Source organism: Hemiscyllium ocellatum, chromosome 7, assembly GCF_020745735.1.
Source record: "Hemiscyllium ocellatum isolate sHemOce1 chromosome 7, sHemOce1.pat.X.cur, whole genome shotgun sequence".
Classification (NCBI taxonomy): domain Eukaryota; kingdom Metazoa; phylum Chordata; class Chondrichthyes; order Orectolobiformes; family Hemiscylliidae; genus Hemiscyllium; species Hemiscyllium ocellatum.
In genome coordinates, this window is record NC_083407.1 from 12,039,219 (window position 1) to 12,057,925 (window position 18,707).

General features: G+C 42.2%; 1 protein-coding gene across 1 annotated transcript in view; it reads right to left on the bottom strand.

The window, feature by feature from the left end:
* The window catches only part of stam2 (signal transducing adaptor molecule (SH3 domain and ITAM motif) 2), a 94,187-nt gene that overhangs the window by 51,285 nt on the left and 24,195 nt on the right, over positions 1 to 18,707 (bottom strand). The window contains exons 2-4 of the mRNA XM_060828266.1: positions 3,703 to 3,787; positions 2,570 to 2,645; positions 737 to 841 (exon numbers count right to left, since the gene is read on the bottom strand). Coding sequence (XP_060684249.1) covers positions 737 to 841; positions 2,570 to 2,645; positions 3,703 to 3,787 — 266 coding nt within the window. The remainder of the gene's footprint in view (positions 1 to 736; positions 842 to 2,569; positions 2,646 to 3,702; positions 3,788 to 18,707) is intronic.

Below are 18,707 nucleotides of genomic sequence, written 5' to 3' on the forward strand. Positions count from 1 at the left end.
GGAGGGCAAAATTGACCTCAATGGTTGTGCTGGATTTGGTATTACATCACAGTAGGTAAAGAGTGGAGCTGGAAAAGCAATACAGGTCAGGCAGCATCAGAGGAAGAGGGGAGTTGCTTGTTCAGGTTCTAACCTGAAACATCAACTCCCCTCTTCCTCTGATGCTGTCTGACCTGCTGTGCTTTTTCCAGCTCCACTCTGACTCTCATTATCTCCAACTTGTTGTTATATCACAGCAATCAGTGTGAGAAAAATAAATTAAGCTGCAAAATTCCTGTATTAGTACCAGTGAGTTTTGTAAGAGACAAGAGTAGCAAATGTAGCAGCTTATAGTAACTTAGTGACAGCGCCAGGTACTCGTGCATCTTTCCTGATCAATGGCCACTTTCAGGCACAGAAAACTACCGAGTGTTAAACAAAATCTCAACTGCTGCTGATGATAGGGTGCAGCTATTACAGTTAACCTTGAATGTTTTGGACAAGGGTCTTGGCAAAAGAAAACAAGAGGTCCAAGAAATTTTGTGCTGGTATCTTCGATTACATCGTGATTGTGGCCCGAGCTTTCATGAAGATCCAGGGAATTATGATTATTTTATTCCGAGACTGCATGTATAAATGCATATGACACCTTGATTTATTAGGCAAGGAAACAAAAAATAACAGCAACAGTTGCATTAGAAATTTATCACAGGCACAGACAATGATTAAAAGATGACCAAAAAGTTGGTTACTATACCTTATTATATACACTTAATAAATTTCCAACTTCACTTGTGAAATCACGAGAACATATTTCTAAGTGGAAGATCTTCCCACAGTTTGAGACACAAGCACCTAGTAACTGCAAAATGAGACACAAAGATAATCAGCAGACTATAAAAAAAAACTGGAAGAGGGTTTACAAAGAGCATTAGGAACAAGTCAATAAGTGTTATCTAGTTGGACCCCTGGATAGCATTTAAACACAGCCAGAGGACTATACAGATGGTTAAGCTGCTATCATATTGTACCAGAATTTTCTTTTAAAAATCCGTTCATGAAATGAGCGCGTCACAGGCTAGGCCAACATTTATTGCCTATCCCTAATTGCTCAGAAGGTAGTTCAGAATCAACCACATTGCTGAGGGTCTAGAGTCACATAGGCCAGACCAGGTAAGGAGGTTCGTGAACCAAATGGGTTTTTCTGACAATTAACAATGGATTCATGGTCACCACTGAACGCTCAATTGCAGATTTTTAAAAAATTGAATTCAAATGCCACCATGTGTCAGGATTCGAATCCTGGTTTCGAGAACGTTATCTGGGTATCTGGATGAATAGTCTAGCAATAATACTACTAGACCATCACCTCCCCATGTTCATGTTTTACCATTTTGTAACAGGAAACATTTGACAAGTAGGGACACATGCTGGAAATAAGTATTCCCAACTTTCTGTTCTAAACACGGACAACAGATTACTCATGATTTGGAGATGCTGTGTTGGACTGGGCTGTACAAAGTTTAAAATCACATAACACCAGATTATAGTCCAACAGGTTTAATTGGAAGCACTAACTTTCGGAGTGCTGCATCAACTACCTGATGAAGCAGTAGCACTCCAAAAGCTAGTGCTTCCAATTAAACTTGTTGGACGATAACCAGGTGTTGTGTGATTTTTAACAATGGATTATTCCTTCACGAACTGGATGTCCACCGCAGCAAGTATTGTGATTACATAGTTGAAAGAGGCTGTGTCTTGTATATTTTCTATTTAGTTATGGCATTCATTTCTAGTTGGGTTTGGGGAGGGTGGGGAAACACTGCTAGCTCAGGGGTTGATTGAGGTTTCTGGCAGTACCACTGTCTTTCTAGGGAGTGCAGACATTACTGCGGAGATTACTGAGCTGGCAAGCTCAAAATAGAGTTGGATGGAGGATGCTAGTTGTGGTGAACATTGCTGAGTTAAACCATCACTGCACCATTTTACAAACTCTGCGATGCCCAGTGGTTCTGATGTCCTCAAGGATGCTCCCAGAGGGGGATTCACTAGTATGTGCCTCATTCTTAACCAGATTTTCACAATGTCCCGCTCGATTGACATCACACCCACAAACATCCATTCCCTCCACCACCAGCACTCAGTAACAATGTGCACCATTTACAAAATGCAGGAAAGATCCTTAGACAGTGCCTTCCAAATCCATGACCATTTCCATCTGAAATGACAAGGGCAGTAGATACATGGGAATACCACCAGCAAAAAGTTCCACGTCAAGCCACTCTCCATCCTAACAGCAGATGGATGGAATCAGTTCAAGGAGGCAGCTCATCACCACCATCTCAGGGTCAACTAGGGATGGGCAATAAATAATGGCAAGCCAGCAATGGCATCCCATGAATGAATTCGGAAAATAAAAATCAGTCCCTCTCAAATTAACAGAATTAGAGAAAAGGGAAACTCCCAGTCAGTGTAGTTGAGCAAGACAAAACAAGTCAGATGTCTGCACACAATCACATTCTTTAAGAAAGATTTCGTCAAAGTCTGCAGGAAGAGATGAAAGAGTTGGCGCTGCACTGATTCCACTCACCGTTAAGGCCTTCATTGCCACGTGAGGATTTTTATGATTTACTCTCTTCATAATCGCCTTCAAACAATCTTTTGGCCTGATGTTAAAACAATGGAGAAAATTACTTGCGTTGAAATGGAAATGAAACACCCAACAGGAATGATGCATGCAAAATGTACATTGAATGTACTATAAGTTACACCCAGCTGTTCCAATTCACTGAGAGCACAAAACAAGTCACAAAGGTGCTTTGTACTTCTTAAATGCCAAACGGCAGGTTCCAGATGCCAGCATTCGGAGGACCAACAACAACTAAAATGACTGACCTATGATCTCAGTCATCTTAAATTATAATTAAACTCCTCTTAAGAATGCCAGTTGGATCCAGTGAATGACAAACTGGATAATAAGGAAGCAAAGCAATTTTCCAACACAGCATGAAATCAGCACACATCGGCATGGAAGTGTACTTTAGCAGAATTGTGTTACTTGGCTCCTGCCTTTATGAAATACTACATGCTCTGACTGTCAGTGAAGTTATGCATCAATGCAGATAAAAATAACAGCACGTTTTGACAGCGTCTCACCAAAATCATTAGCCTTGTTTTGCTCTTTTCAATATTTCTACTTTGTAGTTTAAATTAACATATTCGCAGACATTTTTAAGTTTCCAATTTTGCTAAATACATTCATCTGTTGGTAAATTGCGTACAAGGTAAGTACGTACTACAGCATTAGGACAGTTACTGATAATACACACAAAATCATTGCAACGATGCACAGGAACGATGGAGCCTTCACAATGGGTGATCAAACTCTGATGCCCAGAAACAAGCCAACTTTTTTTTAAAAAATATCAACAATGGCTCTGCTCCAGCTTCCCATAATTTAAAAATTAAATTTCACCATCATTAAGTGAACTTGAATAAATGAAAATAATAATACTTGAATGGTATGTAACTACAGTCAACTTCCAAAGCCTTTTCAAAGTTAGCAATATTTGTGAATGAGATCCATCAATTGACAAATGCAAGATGGCTTGCTAGACAGAGATCAGGAGGGAGAATAATGACCAATTTAACCCCTCCTGTTCCTAGGGGTGAGGGAAGTGGAAGGGTATTGGAAACTAAGTGAAGCATTTTTTCCATCCATACCCATTTGGTGTAGTCCCAACACGATCGCAGATATCCATGATAAGAGTCCAGTCTTCACTGGTGTTGTGTTCATTTGTGGCTTTTTCTGAAAGAAAAACATTAATAACAATTCAGCAGAATCACAGAATTGTTATGATGCAAAAGGGGATTTGGCCGATTGTACCTGCAATGGCTCTCTGAGCATTTTAACTTAGTCCTGCATTTTCCCTGCAACCCTATACATTGGGTGATTGTTTAAATAAAAACCATGTCCTCTTGAGTGCCTCAATTGAAATTGCCTCCACCACACTTGGAGTCAGTGCATTCTATATCTGAACTATTTGATACTCGAAAACATTTTTCTCATCCCGCATTCGCTTCTTTTGTGAAATTCTTTAAAAGAACATAAGGAAGAGATGATGATTCGAGATTGTGCACTACTCTAAGATGTTGGCAGATCCGTCCGAGGATTCAACTCCTGTTTTGTGCTACTCATCATAACCCTCTACTCGCTGAAAATTTCAAACATCAACCTACCTCCTCTTTAAATACTTATGACCAGACGTCCACAATGCAGAATTACAGACATTTACTGCACTCCGGGAGAAGACATTTGTTCACATCCCAGTTTTAATCAAGTGTTCCTTATTCTGTAACTATATTCCCTATTTTGACATTCGCCCACTGGTGGAAACATAGAATCCCTACAACGAAAGCAGGCCATTTGGCCCATCAAGTCCACACTAACCCTCTGAACAGCATCCCACCCAGACCCATTCCCCTACCCAATCACTGTTACCCTGCACTTCCCATATCTAATCCTGTACATCTTTGGACTGAGGGGGGAAACCAGAGCACCCAGAGGAAACCCACCAGGAGAATGTGCAAACTTTACACAGACTGTTGCCCAAGGGTGGAACCAAACCCGGATCCCTGGTGCTGTCAGCAGCAGTGCTAGCCACTGAGCTGCCCCACCACACCTATCCTGTCAAGTTGTTACAGGATAAGATTACCCCTCATTCTCTTAATGAACAAACGCCTAACCTGTTTAGCTGTAATTGATAAGTCAATTTCTTTAATACAGGTACCAAGACTGTACACAACACTACAGATGAAGCGTCAATGCCTCTGCACAGTTGTAGCAAGACGTCTCCATTTTTAGACTTTAATCCACTAGCAATAAAAGGACAAAATTCAATTTACCTTAATTACTTGCTGTTTGTGATTCATGCATAAGTACACCCAGATCCAATTTTAAGTCTCTCTATGTAAACAGTAGTCTGCCTTTTGATTCATCTTACCAAAGTGCATAAGAGCACAATTTCTACTTGAAACTCCATTTGCTGAGTTTTTGTCAACTCACTCAATCTACAACACTTTCAGATTCCTTATGTCCTCATCAAAACAAGCCCTCCCACCTATTTCTGCATCAGCAGCCAATTTAGATGTCTTACACTCTTTCCTCTCCCCGAGTCAGGAGTAAATAATTGAGGATTAAGGACTGATCAACGTGGCACTTCATGAGTTCTCTTTCCAATTTGCAAAGGACCCATTAATCCTGACTGACTTCTAAGTATGAACTAATTCTCAAAGCATGCTAAAACATTACCAGTAATTCTGTGAGCTCATATTTTGTCGTCACCTGTCAAGTGCATTCTGGAAATCCAAATAAACTACATCTACCAGTCCTCCTTTATTAACTCTTTGTCATTTCCTCAAAGTACTCTAGCAAATTTATCAAACATGATTTCCCTTTCACAAAACTATGTTGCCTCTGTTAGACTGCATTAGATTTGCTCTAGAAAGCTTTCTCTTCCATAAAAGTGAACTCGAATTTTCTCAGTGACAGACGTTCGGCTAACTGAACACATTCTCCTGCTGAGTCTTTCTTGACCGGGTGTCACATAAGCGGTTTCCACATCTGCTGGACCCCACCCCACCAGATCCAGCCAGTTCTGGAATATTCTGACCAATGCTTTCACAATCTCTGCAGCTACTTCCTTTAAAATCCATGGATGCGGTTCTGTTGACCTGTCTGCCTTCAATCCTGTTTGTTTGTTGTGACCCTTTGTTAAGCAGTAATAATTTCTATCCATGCTTTCCAGATCCCTCCTGGTTTTGAAAACTTCTCAGACTTTGCCTTCGCTTCAGGAAGGAAAACAGTCCTAGCTCCTCCGATCCTTCCTCATAAGTGAAGTAACTCATCCCTGGAACTGAGATATCAAAAGTTAATTTGCTCTGCTGACCTGCAAGAGTAGGGTAGGGTGGGATGTCTCTGTTCTACAGGTAGAATATAAGGAACTTACATTCCCATCCCTTGCCATTCGCAACCATTTGCGTAGCCATTTCGTAGTTGTTCAGAAGCCAATTTATATTATCTTCTCCTATTATTGACATTAATCAGAAATCAAGAACGTTACAGTTGGAATTTTGACTACTCCCGGCAGTAAAAAAAAGATGATTCACAACAAATTTGACTATTAAGGGATGATTTACATGATACTGTTTCTGGAAATGATGTGATCACTGCTTTGTGACTTAAGTGGCATGTGACTGTGGGGGAATGGCTGAAGGTTGTAACCCACTAAGGTGAAACTCTTGCACTGTACAAAGGAGGGACTGTTTCCTTTGTACAGAGCGATCCCTTGACATGGCTTCACAAGCATTATGAAGAGTGTTAAAGGGTTCCTCCAGAAAGCTTGTACTGTGCTTGCTTATTAAAATTTTGCTTGTTCACAGAAGTTGGCATGTTGCAGTTGCATCAAGTGGGCACGCATCTTCAAGAAAACAAAAATGAACAACATTCTCAAAGGCTCTTTTATATCCACTCAAAGAATTCACATCACAGGAGGTGATGGCACAGCAGTCTCATCACTAGACCATTAATTCAGAGACCAGGGTTCACATCCTGCCATGGCAGATGTTAGAATTTGAACTCAATAAAAGGAAAAATCTGGAATTGACAGAGTCTAATGATTACCAGGAAATTGTCGACTACTGTTGGAAAAAGCCCATTAGGTTCACGAATGTCCTTCAGGCAAGGAAATTTGCTGTCCTTACCTGATCTAGCCTACATGTGACCCCCAAAACAAGAGAACTGTGTCTGAGGCACGACTTTCCTCTGTGCAGTTTGGGGTGGGCAATAAATGTTGGCCTACTCAGTAATATCCAAATCCCACAGATGAATAAAACATCTTTCCTGCAAGTGTGGCTCCCAAGGCTGTAAAGAATAATCCAACTAATGTGCAACCAGTGAAAGCAAAATACTGCAGATGTGGGAAATGTGAAACTCAGCAGGTTTGGCAACATCTTTGGAGAGACAGAGTTAAAGTTTCAAGTTTGATATGACTTGAAACTTTACCTCGGTTTCTTTCTCCAACGATGCTGCCAAACCTGCTGAGTTTCTCCAACATTGTGTTTGACATGTAAGCAGTGTTCCATGTTCATGATAATCTCCCTGCTCTCACTCTTTCTGCTTCTACTTACAAAGTCTAGAATACTGTACATTTTAACAGCTTTCAACCAGTCCTGCCAGCTTTAATGAGTGAAACATAGATACAACCTGGGGTTTCTGTTCCTGCACGTTTTGTAGAATAGGACCCTTTATATTGTACAGACTCCACATGTTCTGGATACCAAAGTGCATCACCTCACTCCTCTCCGTGCTGAACTATCCAAATCTACCATCAAGTCAAGATCTTTGCTAGGTTCTACATTCGCCTCCTCAGAATTCATTATCCTGCAAAGATTTGTGTCGTCAACAAACTTTCAAATCGCCTCCTACACACCAAGATCTAGATCGTTCTATTCATACGCAAAGCAACGGTCCCAATATTGACTTTTAGGGAACTCCCTGCAAAACCTTCTACCAGCCCAAGAAATATTCAGTAACTATTCTTCAGTTTCTACTCCTTGACCAATTGTATATTTAAACATGGAACACTTTTTTTGGATTAGGAAGAAATAGGCCTAAAATAGCACTGGCTGAGATGAAAACATTTTTTTGGTACAGTATCATTTGGTGGAGTAGCAGAAAGCATAAGGGACTGTCAGAGAATATGGGAGGATTTAGATAGACTGGAAAATTGAGCGGATAAATGACAGATGGTTTCCAATCCAGACAAAGATGAGGTGATGCATTTAGGCAAGTCTAATTCTAGAGCGAATTATACAATTAACAGAAGAGCCTTGGGAAAATTTGATGGGCAGAGAGATCTGGGAGTGCAGAACCATTGTATCCTGAAAGTTGCTGCACAGGTGGGTAGAGTGGTCAAGAAGGCATATCGTATGCTTGCCTTCATCGGATGGGGTACTGAGTATAAGAGCTGGCAAGTCATGTTAAAATTGTACAAGACATTGGTTCAGCCACATTTAGAATACTGTGTACAGTGCTGGTCGCCACATTACCAAAACGATGTGGACACTTCGGAGAGGATGCAGAGAAGGTTTACAAGGATATTGCCTGGTAAGGAAGGTGCTAGCTATGAAGAGAGGTTGAGTAGGTTTGGTTTGTTTTCATTAGAAAAAAGGTGATTGAGGGGAGACCTGATTGAGGTTTATAAAATCATGAAGGGTATAGACAGGGTGGATAGAGACAAGCTTTTTCCCAGGGTGGAGGGTTCAATAACGAGAGGTCAAGATGAGAGGTGGGAAGTTTAAAGGGGGATACACGTGGCAAGTACTTCACACAGAGGGTGGTGAGCATTTGGAACGTGTTGCCAGCAGAGGTGGTAGAGGCAGGCACGGTAGATTTGTTTAAGATGCATCTGGACAGATGCACGAGGAGGTGGGGAGCAGAGGGATACAGATGCTTAGGAATTGACCGACAGGTTTAGACAGTACATTTGGATTGGCTCAGACTTGGAGGGCCGAAGGCCTTGTTATTTAACTGACCAATGCAGGAGGAGGCAATCATTTTATTGCTATTCCCACAATGTCCTCTTCAGCCTCTGCACACTATTTCCCACATTGTTATTCACAACAGGCAGAGTCAGAGCACAATAACTCAAAAGCATATTATTGTTTCAAACATGAAACATTCTGTCACAGTGCCAGCATTTGTTGCCCATCCCTCATTGCCTCTGTACTGAATCGCTCAGTAGACCATTTGAGTGTGATTAGAAGTCAACCATCTCTGGATATAGATTTGCTCCCCGAGCTGGAAGATTCATTCAGATGTTTCGTCACCATACTGAGTTAACATCTTCAGTGAGCCTCCAGACAAAGCACTGATGTTTCCTGCTTTCTATTTATATGTTTGGGTTTCCTTGGGTTGGTGATGTCATTTCCTGTGGTGACGTTATTCCCTATGGTGATGTCATTTCCTTTTTTTCCCTCTTGAGGGTGGTAAACGGGGTCCAAGTCAATGTGTTTGTTGATATAGAGTTCCAGTTGGAATGCCATGCTTCTAGGAATTCTCATGCGTGTCTCTGTTCAGCTTGCCCCAGGATGGATGCGTTGTGCCAGTAGAAGGGGTGTCCTTCCTTATCTGTATGTAAGGATACTAGTGAGAGAGGGTCATGTTGTTTTGTGACTAGTCGTTAGCAGTCTGTGGGTCTACAGCCGCACCAGTAGTTTGAGCAGTTTCCTTCCCTAAAAAAGGATAGCCATGAACCAGATGGATTTTTAGTTATGAATGACATTTTCATGGTCACCATCACCAAGACTAGCTTCATATTCCAGACTTACTAACTGAATTTCAAATCCATTGTCATGGTAGGTTTTGAGCTTGTTTCCCGACGACGAGCAGAAAAAGTGAGGACTGTAAACGCTAGAGAATCGGAGGCAAAAAGGTGTGGCGCTGGAGAAGCACAGCAGGTCAGACAGCATCAGAGCAGGAGTGTCGATATTCGAGCATACGCCCTTCACCAGGAATTCCTGATGCTCGAAATGTTGACTCTCCTCTTCAGATGCTGCCTGACCTGCTGTGCTTTTCCAGCACCCCTCCAGATTACTAGTTGTGTGATATTACCATTAGATCATCAGCATTTCAGTATCTCACCAAAGTAAACATGAAGTCATTCCAAAATAGACCAAATGAATTTGAGGGCAGGGTGGAAGTTGTCGGAGAAGTCGATGCATTTTCCAGTTCAGCATGGGTGCAGGACGCAGCACTGGTGCAGTCATTGATGTAACGGTGGAAGAGTTGGGGAACAGTACCTGAGCAATTCATCGAATTCGCCAACAACTTCCACCCTGCCCTCAAATTCACTTGGTCTCTCTCAGACACCCCATATCCTGCAAAAACTCCATCCTATTTTCCCAATTCCTGTCTTCATTGCATCTGCTCTGAAGAGGAGACTTTCCATTCCCAAGCATCCTTGATGTCTACCTACTTTGAACGACGTGCTTTCTCCCTTCTGTCATCCAGATAGCCCTCCACACCATGTGCATTCCCCTCTCCACTGCTCTAAACACCACCCCTCCCCTACAACAGAGAAGACCCGTTCTCACTTTCCACCTCACTAGTCTCATCCTCAAGCACTTCCGCCAACTCAAATTGGACCCCACCGCTAAGAACATCTTCCCCTCCCACCACTCTCTGCCTTCTGCAAGGACCATTCCCTTGTCAGTCCTTGCGCCCCCTCCCCCACCCATTTCCCTTGCAACCGTCAAAGATGCAAAACTTACCGGTACACCACATCTCTCATGACCATCCAGGGGCCCGAACATTCCTTCCAGGTGAAACAGAGGTTTACCTGCCTCTCCTCTAACTTAGTTTACTGCATCTGGTGCTCCCGACATGGTCTTCTCTATATCGGTGAGAGCAAACGTAAACTAAGAGAACGTTTCACCAACAATTTCAGCTCGTTGGGCCTGTAAGGGCCAACCTGACATCCTAGTCACCGTTGATTTCAATTCCCCTTCGCACTCCATCTCCGACACGTCCATCCTTTGCCTCTGCTATTGCCACAGTGAATCAGACCATAAATTGGACGAACACTACCTTATCTTCTGCCTGAGCAGCCTACAGTCCAGAGGACTCAACATTGTGTTCTCCAACTTCAGATAACCTTCCCACCCATCCCCCAACTACCCCTCCAGCTCTACCTCCTCCCTTCCATTCCTCCTACTGACCCTTCCTTCCAGCTCTTAACCAGAATCATTCCTCCCATTGACCAACAGGTCATACCCACCACCTATCACCACCTCACTATTCTGACCCTCTCCCTAGCCATAACCCTGTCCCTCAGTCTTTATCTGCAGCTCCCCCATGCCCAGCTCCATTCCTGAAAGAGGGTTATACCCTAAATGTCGATTTCTCCACCTCCTAATGCTGCCTGCCTTGCTGTGTTCCTCCAGCCTCCTGTTTGTCTACTAAACCATGAAGGCACATGGCCAGGACAGTGAACAACAAATTAGTAGCAAGAATTGCAAACTGTCTTTTTGGACCCCACCATCAGCTGAGGGTCAACAAGTTTGACATCAGATCATGCAACATTAGCCAGGCTTCACAAAACCATTTGGGACCACAAATGGCATTTTAAGCTATTGAGTCCTTTACTTGGGGAAAAAAAACGGGAGTGAAAACATTTACATATCGCTTTGTAGAAAGACAACAAACCGTCACGAGTCATAGCAAAAAACATTTCCAGCTGCGCAACTTAGCCGCAAACACTAACAACAAGAAGTTGCAGTGGTACAGCAACACTGGAGCTGAGTATTCTCAGGAGTAATCACAAGGCAGCATCTCATACTAAACAGGAGTTGCAAGAGTTGATCAAGGAGACTACAGAAAGTGGGTAAAGACAAACAAGGGGAACGAAAATGTACAGCATACACTTCTGGAACATAGGGAGAACAGAACAGACGAAAGCTGGAGGGAAAGAATTCACAGAATAACGCAGCACACAAGACTGCCAGAAACACATCAGGTCTGTGCTGGAACTTCAAAAAGCAATCCTGTTAGTCCTGCTCTTTTCCGCCTTCCCAAAAGCTTTTCCTTCTTAAAAATGTTGTTCCAATTTCCTTCTCATTGAATCGGATTTTACCACCTTTTAGGTTCTCCATCCTGCAGACCTGGAAATAGTTCACTTTAAATCAACTTTATCTAAACACTTGATAGATTTTGGATGCTTTTATTAAATATTCTCCAAGTCGACTCTACTTCAAGTTCAATCATAGTTTATCTATCTACTTGAATAATTGGAACCATCATGTCAAGGCCAGATGAAGGGAAGAATAGAACATGCAGAACTTACAAACAATTATAAGGACTTTTAAAAACAATGGAACGCACAAGGTGGAAGTCAAAGGAAGGTAACAAAATGCAACAAACTTCAAACGCTCCCTTTAAACTGAACCCAACTATACAAGACAAAACTTTACGAGGGCTATAACTAAAACTTCTCTAGATGTAAATTAATCAGGGCTCCATTTTCCTAAATAGAATTTTTTCCGAAGATATAATGTGAAGTCATCACCATACTCTGCACATTCCAGTGAAACAGCAAAGGTAGGATACTGGAGCAGAGACTCAGACATTCTGGGAACATTAGGATTACTCTAACTGGCTCTTTTCTCCAGGCTGTGCTCCAGAGTGGGAGGGACATGTACCCAAGGGAAACAAATATCACCCCCACTAAACTATTTTCTTTCTACCTTGTCGTTCTTAGCCGTCATCCTCAATACACAGCTGAGGTGATCAGGTGACCCATTTCCCAATGCGAGGGCTATGAAGAAGCAGATATAGTTATACAGCACAGAAACAGACCCTTTGGTCCAGCCTGTCCATGCTGACCAGGCATCCCAAACTGAACTAGTTCCATTTGCCTGCATTTGGTTGACATCTTTCTAAACCTTTCCTATTCATGCATCTGTCGAAACTCCTTTTAAATGTTGTGATTGGACCCACCTCTACCATAGGCTGATCAAAACTCAGCTCCAAGGACAAGGTTTGTGCCTTCATTTAGGGACTTTCTAAAATTAACACTATTGAGATCCAGGAATCCATTGATCTACTCATCCTGTATGTCTATACTGCTATAAATCAATACAAATGTTTTGACAATCAATATGTTTATGTTAGAAACATTAAGCAAATACACCAACTAGGCTACACAGACAATGCTGAACACTGGGTCATTTAAATGATGAGAACAGGGCCAAAGACAAGAGAGGGTATAAACAGGGTGGTGGGTAGAAATGGCGTTTAGAGAGCATACGAGAAGCATGTGTGTGTCCAAAGAGACAGAGACACATCAGGTGAGGGATCAGACCAAAATCACCAGCTGAATGGTCTATGAGAAAGTGAAGCTTGCAGATGCTGGAGATCAAAAGTGTGGCGCTGGAAAAGCACAGCAGGTCAGGGAGCATTGGAGGAGCAGGAGAGTTGACTTCCTGATGAAGAGTTTATGCTTGAAACGTTCACTCTCCTGCTCCTTGGATGCTGCCTGACTTGCTGTGCTTTTCCAGTGCCATGCTTTTGACAGCTGAAAAGTTGATGCCTGCTGTATTAGCTTACAAAAGTAGGGGCTCGGGGCCGGTGTTAAGAGCTAAATGCCATTCAAATAATCATTAGTCTTGTTGCTGAAGATACCAGATGTGCTCACAGCAAGTACCTGACCAGCACCAAGCCTTTCAAAAGTCATGACATTCAATCTCTGGTAGAAATTTATAGACACTCCCCTTTCATGATCATGTCACTTGTTAGTAACACCAAGGAATATGGTAACCTTTCATGAAATATGGTGTTCCTAATGAGCTTACCATTCTTGCTCACAAGGAATTGCCCTTGACCTTTGTAGATTGTTTTGACTATTTCAGAAAGCACTTTACTGAAAGTAGGAAGTAACATGTAGGCAAGACCCTGTAAAGGCAGCAGATTTTCTTCATTAAAAAACATCAATAGAGAACCAGATGGGTTTAATAAAAATCGATGATTAGCTTTAGGCTTAAAGTTTGTGAATTAAATTTAAATTCCACCTGCTGCTGTGGTGGGATTTGAATCTAAGGCTCTCTGAAATATTAGTCCAGTGTCATTATGACAACACCACTAACTCCTCCCAAAATCAATTAATTAAAAAAAGCAGAAAAAAAAACTTTTGAAGCTTACTCTTTCAGGTCTAATGAAAAATTCCAGGAAATTGCAAGTTCAAGGACTCTCTGGAATTACAAATCACAGAATCCCTAGAGAGGGGAAGCAGGTCATTTGGCCAATCGAGGGGCATCCCACCCAGACCCACACCCCTGTAACCCTGCATTTCCTGAGGCAAATCCCTATAAACTGTCAGTTTACTGTTAAAGGGCTATCATAATTTCATACCTGTAGGGTAATTACTTATTCTAGGAGGGTAATGACTGGTTCATGGCATCTACCTAGTTTAATATCAACACAGAGTCATGCAGCACACAAACAGACCCTTTGACCAACTTGTCCAAGTCAACCAGTTTTCCTAAACGGAACAGTCCTATGAGCCTGTTTGGCCCATATGACTTCACAACCATTAACATCAAGTCAGAGATCAACCCTGGTTCAAAGAAGAGTGCAGGTAGGCATGTCAGGAGTAGCACCTTTACAAACATTCTTGGTGCAGCTACAAAGCATGTATACTTGTGAGCCAAACAGCATAAGCTGCAAGTATTAGATGGAATTAAGCAATCCCATAACCAACAGATCAAATCTAAACTCTGCAGTCCTACCAAGCCACTTGTGAATGGTGGTGGTCAAACAACTCACTGGAGGAGGCAGCTCCATAAATATCCCTATCCTCAATAATGGGAGAGCTAAGTACATCACTGCGAAAAAAAAAGTGAAACATTTAAGAGCATAAGACAGAGGAGTGGAAGTAAGGCCATTCGGCCCATCGAGTCCACTCCGCCATTCAATCATGGCTGATGGGCATTTCAACTCCACTTACCAGCGTTCTCCCCGTAGCCCTTAATTCCTCAAGATAACAAGAGTTGATCAATCTCTGCCTTGAAGACATTTAGCGTCCCGGCCTCCACTGCACTCTGCGGCAATGAATTCCACAGGCCCACCACTCTCTGGCTGAAGAAATGTCTCCGCATTTCTGTTCTGAATTTACCCCCTCTAATTCTCAGGCTGTGTCCACAGGTCCTAGTCTCCTCGCCTAATGGAAACAATTTCCTAGCATCCACCCTTTCCAAGCCATGTATTATCCATGAAATATTTACAACAATATTCAACCAAATGTGCCAAGTGGATGATCCATCGTGGCCTCCTCCAGTGGTCCCAAGCAGCACAAATGCAGTTTTCAGCCAATTGAATTTACTCTATATATCAAGAAATGGTTGGAGGCACCAGATACCACAAAGGCTGTAGGCCCTGACAACATTACGGCAATAGTACTCAAGACTTCTGCTCCCGAACTTGCTGCATCCTTTGCCAAGCTGTTTCAGTACAGCTACAACACTGGCATCTACCTGACAAATGTGGGAAATTGCCCGGGTATGTGCTGTACACAACAAGCAGGACAAATCAAAACTTGCCAATCCTGTCCTGTCAGTCTACTCTTGATCGTCAGTAAAAGTGATGGAAGGTATCAGCAACAGTACTAATCAAGCAGGCACCTGCTCAGCAACAACCTGCACATTGATGCCCAGTTTGGGTTCCACCTGGGGCACTCAGCTCCTGACCTCATTGCAGCCTTGGTTCTAAGATGGACAGAACAGCTGAATTCCAGAGGTGAGGCTAGAGTGATAACCCTTGACGTCAAGGCCAAATTTGACTAAGTGTGGCATCAAGGAGCCTGAGCAAAACCTCAGTCAAAGGGAATTGGGTGTAAATTCTCCAATGCTTGGAGTCATTCCTGGCACACAAGATAATGGTTGTGGTTGTTGGAGGTCAGTCATTGCAGATCCAGGATCTCTCTGCACTAGTTCCTGATGGTTGAGATCAGCCAGGCTGAACCACAACCTCACCTCCATCATAAGGTTAGAAGATGGGACATTCGCCAATAGTTACATAGACATGGATTGCTTCAGTATCTAAATGCAGTAAGACCTGGGCAATATCTAGGCTTCAGCTGAAAAACAACGTTGCAATCGCACCACACAAATGCCAGGTAATTACCATCTCTAATAAGACAAACCCCTTGACATTCAATGACATTACCATTACCATCAATAGCTTGTGGGTTATCTTTGACCAGAAACTGAACTCACCTTATAAATAGTGGCTACAGGAGTAGGTCAGAGGCTAGGAATACTGCAGCAAGTAACTCATCTTCTGACCTCCCAAAGCTTGCCTTCCATTCACAGTGAACAAGGCAGGAGTCCGATGCAACACATCCCACGCAGACACGGGGAGAATGTACAAACCACATATAGACATTGGCCCAAGGCTGGAATCGAACCAGAGTCCCTGGCACTACGATGCAGCAGTGCTAACCACTGAGCCACCATGCCATTTGTGGATATGGTGCTATTCAGTTACTCGATCACTGACTCTTAGTAGCAGCAGTGTGTGGTATCTGCAAGATGCACTACAGAAATTTACCGAAGATCTACACACTCTAAACCCAAGAAAACTATCACCTAGAAGGACAAGGACAGCAAATATATAGGAACACCACCAGCTGCAGGATCTCCAAGTCACTCACCACCCTAACCTGGAAATATATCGCCATTTGTTCATTGTCATTGGAACAAAATTCTAGAAGGCTCTCCCTTATGACATTGCGAATCAGACTATAGTGGTTCAAGAAGGCAACTCACCATCACCTGCTCAAGAGCAATAAATGCTGGCGTCATATCCCATAAGTGAACAAAAATAAAAATACAACACAGAAGGCAGCCAGTTTGCTCACTGATTCTGGTGTCTGCTCCTTTGAAGGGCAATTTGTCTCACTCCTGGGCTCCCTCCCAGAATCGTCGCAATTTTATCTCCAAATAAATATTCATCCAGTTTCGAGGGAAGGCTACAATTTTTACAAGATTGTATCACTTGTATAAAAGAAAATTGTTTTTCCTCATGCCATCTCTGCCAGTCACCATAAACCAGTGCCTTCTGCTTGCTGAACCTTCAGCTATTGGAAATAGCTTTTACTTACTCCATCTAAACCCTTCAGTGATTTTGAACACCTCTCAAATCTCCTCACAGCCCTCCCAGTCTGAGGAAAACAATCTCAACCATGCCAATCTCCCAATCTCCCAACACTGAAATACTGTCTCACGCCTGAAATCAATGTCTTCTGTATATCTCTCCCATAACTCTTCCAAAACCTGTACATCTTTGCTAATGTGTGGTACCCAGTATTCGACATAGAATTCCAATGTGAGCCAAGTCAATGTTCTGCATGGGCTCAGCCAAACCTCCTTGCTTTTCTACTCTCTTTCTCTATTTATAAAACTTAGGATCCCAGATGCTTTAATAATCTTCATGGCCCCTGATTTCACTATGTTTAGCCATTTCCAATAAATGGTAATCAGATAGCATTCAATGCCTTCATTACTGTACATTTAAAAAAAATGCAATAATGCCTAACAGAAACTAGAAAATCACATGTTAAGTGACCTCAACAGGAGCACTTGACTGGGCAAGCTACGGTTGATTTCTGTAAACAGAAAAACATGCAAAACTGCATTAAGTATTCAGTGGCCTCAATAGTAGTATAAAGGACCTAGATCCCTTACCAGATGAGGGTGATTTAGAATAATTGACAGAAGAATTAGAGGGGGCTCATGCAGAAAGTGGTGTTGCAGACTTAGGGACTCACTGTCTGAAAGTGTGGAAGAGATAGAAACACTGCAATTAGGAGTAGAATGGACATATTTAAAATGAATCATGGTTAAACTGAAAATGTATAAAGAAACAATTTCCTTTATGGGGAAACTCAGAACAAGAATTATAAATGTTCATTCTCTAATTTCAAATTAAGACTTCCCCCCCCTAACAACTGCATATGTAGGAGGGTCAATTGCAAGTTTCAAGGCCTAATTTGAACAGAGCAACAGACTTTAGAGGCTACATGAGCCAATTTGTTCCTTTTTCTAAAAACAATTAGTACATGCTATGATAATGGTACATGTGTACACTTATTTTTGACTTCTATCATTGGATTGTTAAACTTGAGAGAGTTCAGAAAACATCTGCTACAGTTGGAGAGTTTGAGCTATTGGGTGAGCCAAGGTCTTTTCCTCAGCGGAGGGTAGTCTGAAACTAGAGGGCACAGGTTCAAGGTGAGAGGGCAAAGATTTGAAAGGGGCCTAAGGGGCAACATTTGCACACAGATAGTCGTGTTTGTATGGAATGAGTTGCCAGAGGAAGTAATGGTGGCTGGGACAATTACATTTAAAAGGCGTCTGGATAGGTATATGAATAGGAAGGGTTTAGAGGGATATGAGCCAAATGCTGACAAATGGGACTAGATTTATTTAGGATATCTGGTCAGCATGGACAACTTGGACTGAAGAATCTGTTTCAGTGCTGTAAATCTCTATGACTCTATTACTGAATGGCCTTTCCTCATTAAGAAAGGAAAACTATTGATTGCTCTACCCAAGACTTTTCAAGGACTAAAAACTGTTTTATAAAAAGGAAGAAACAAGGATGTAAAATGGCTGTAGTGATCACCTGACCACAGATCGTGTCAAGATTTGGGATGTCTGTGAAATAAACAACATTTAACAGAGAAATTCGCACTTTCTAGTTAATTCACACACGTATGTAATTTTATATTTTAAAGAGATGAAAGACTCGCCTGCCAGTAAACCAGCTTGGAAAGAGCTGGACTCCAGAACGTTCACTCAACTATAATTCAACAGCTGCATTTGAGCAACAGAGCATAGCAAAATAAAAATTAATTTGTGACAAGAACTGGATCTCTCTCTCCCAGTTTGTTTCTCTCATTGTCTTGGAAAATAGAACCTGGCGCAAAAGCAAAGCAGCATTAGGGAATTCAAAGATAGTTACAGATTCTACTACTGTGAGGATACAAAGTCAACTACAAAAGGGATGTGATATCAGGCTGTAAGCTTTGTGCCATAAAATCTCGAAGGACTGTTCAACTGCATAATTGTTACTTTCCTCGATTGTACCAGATATTCTCCCTTTTAAAACTTGC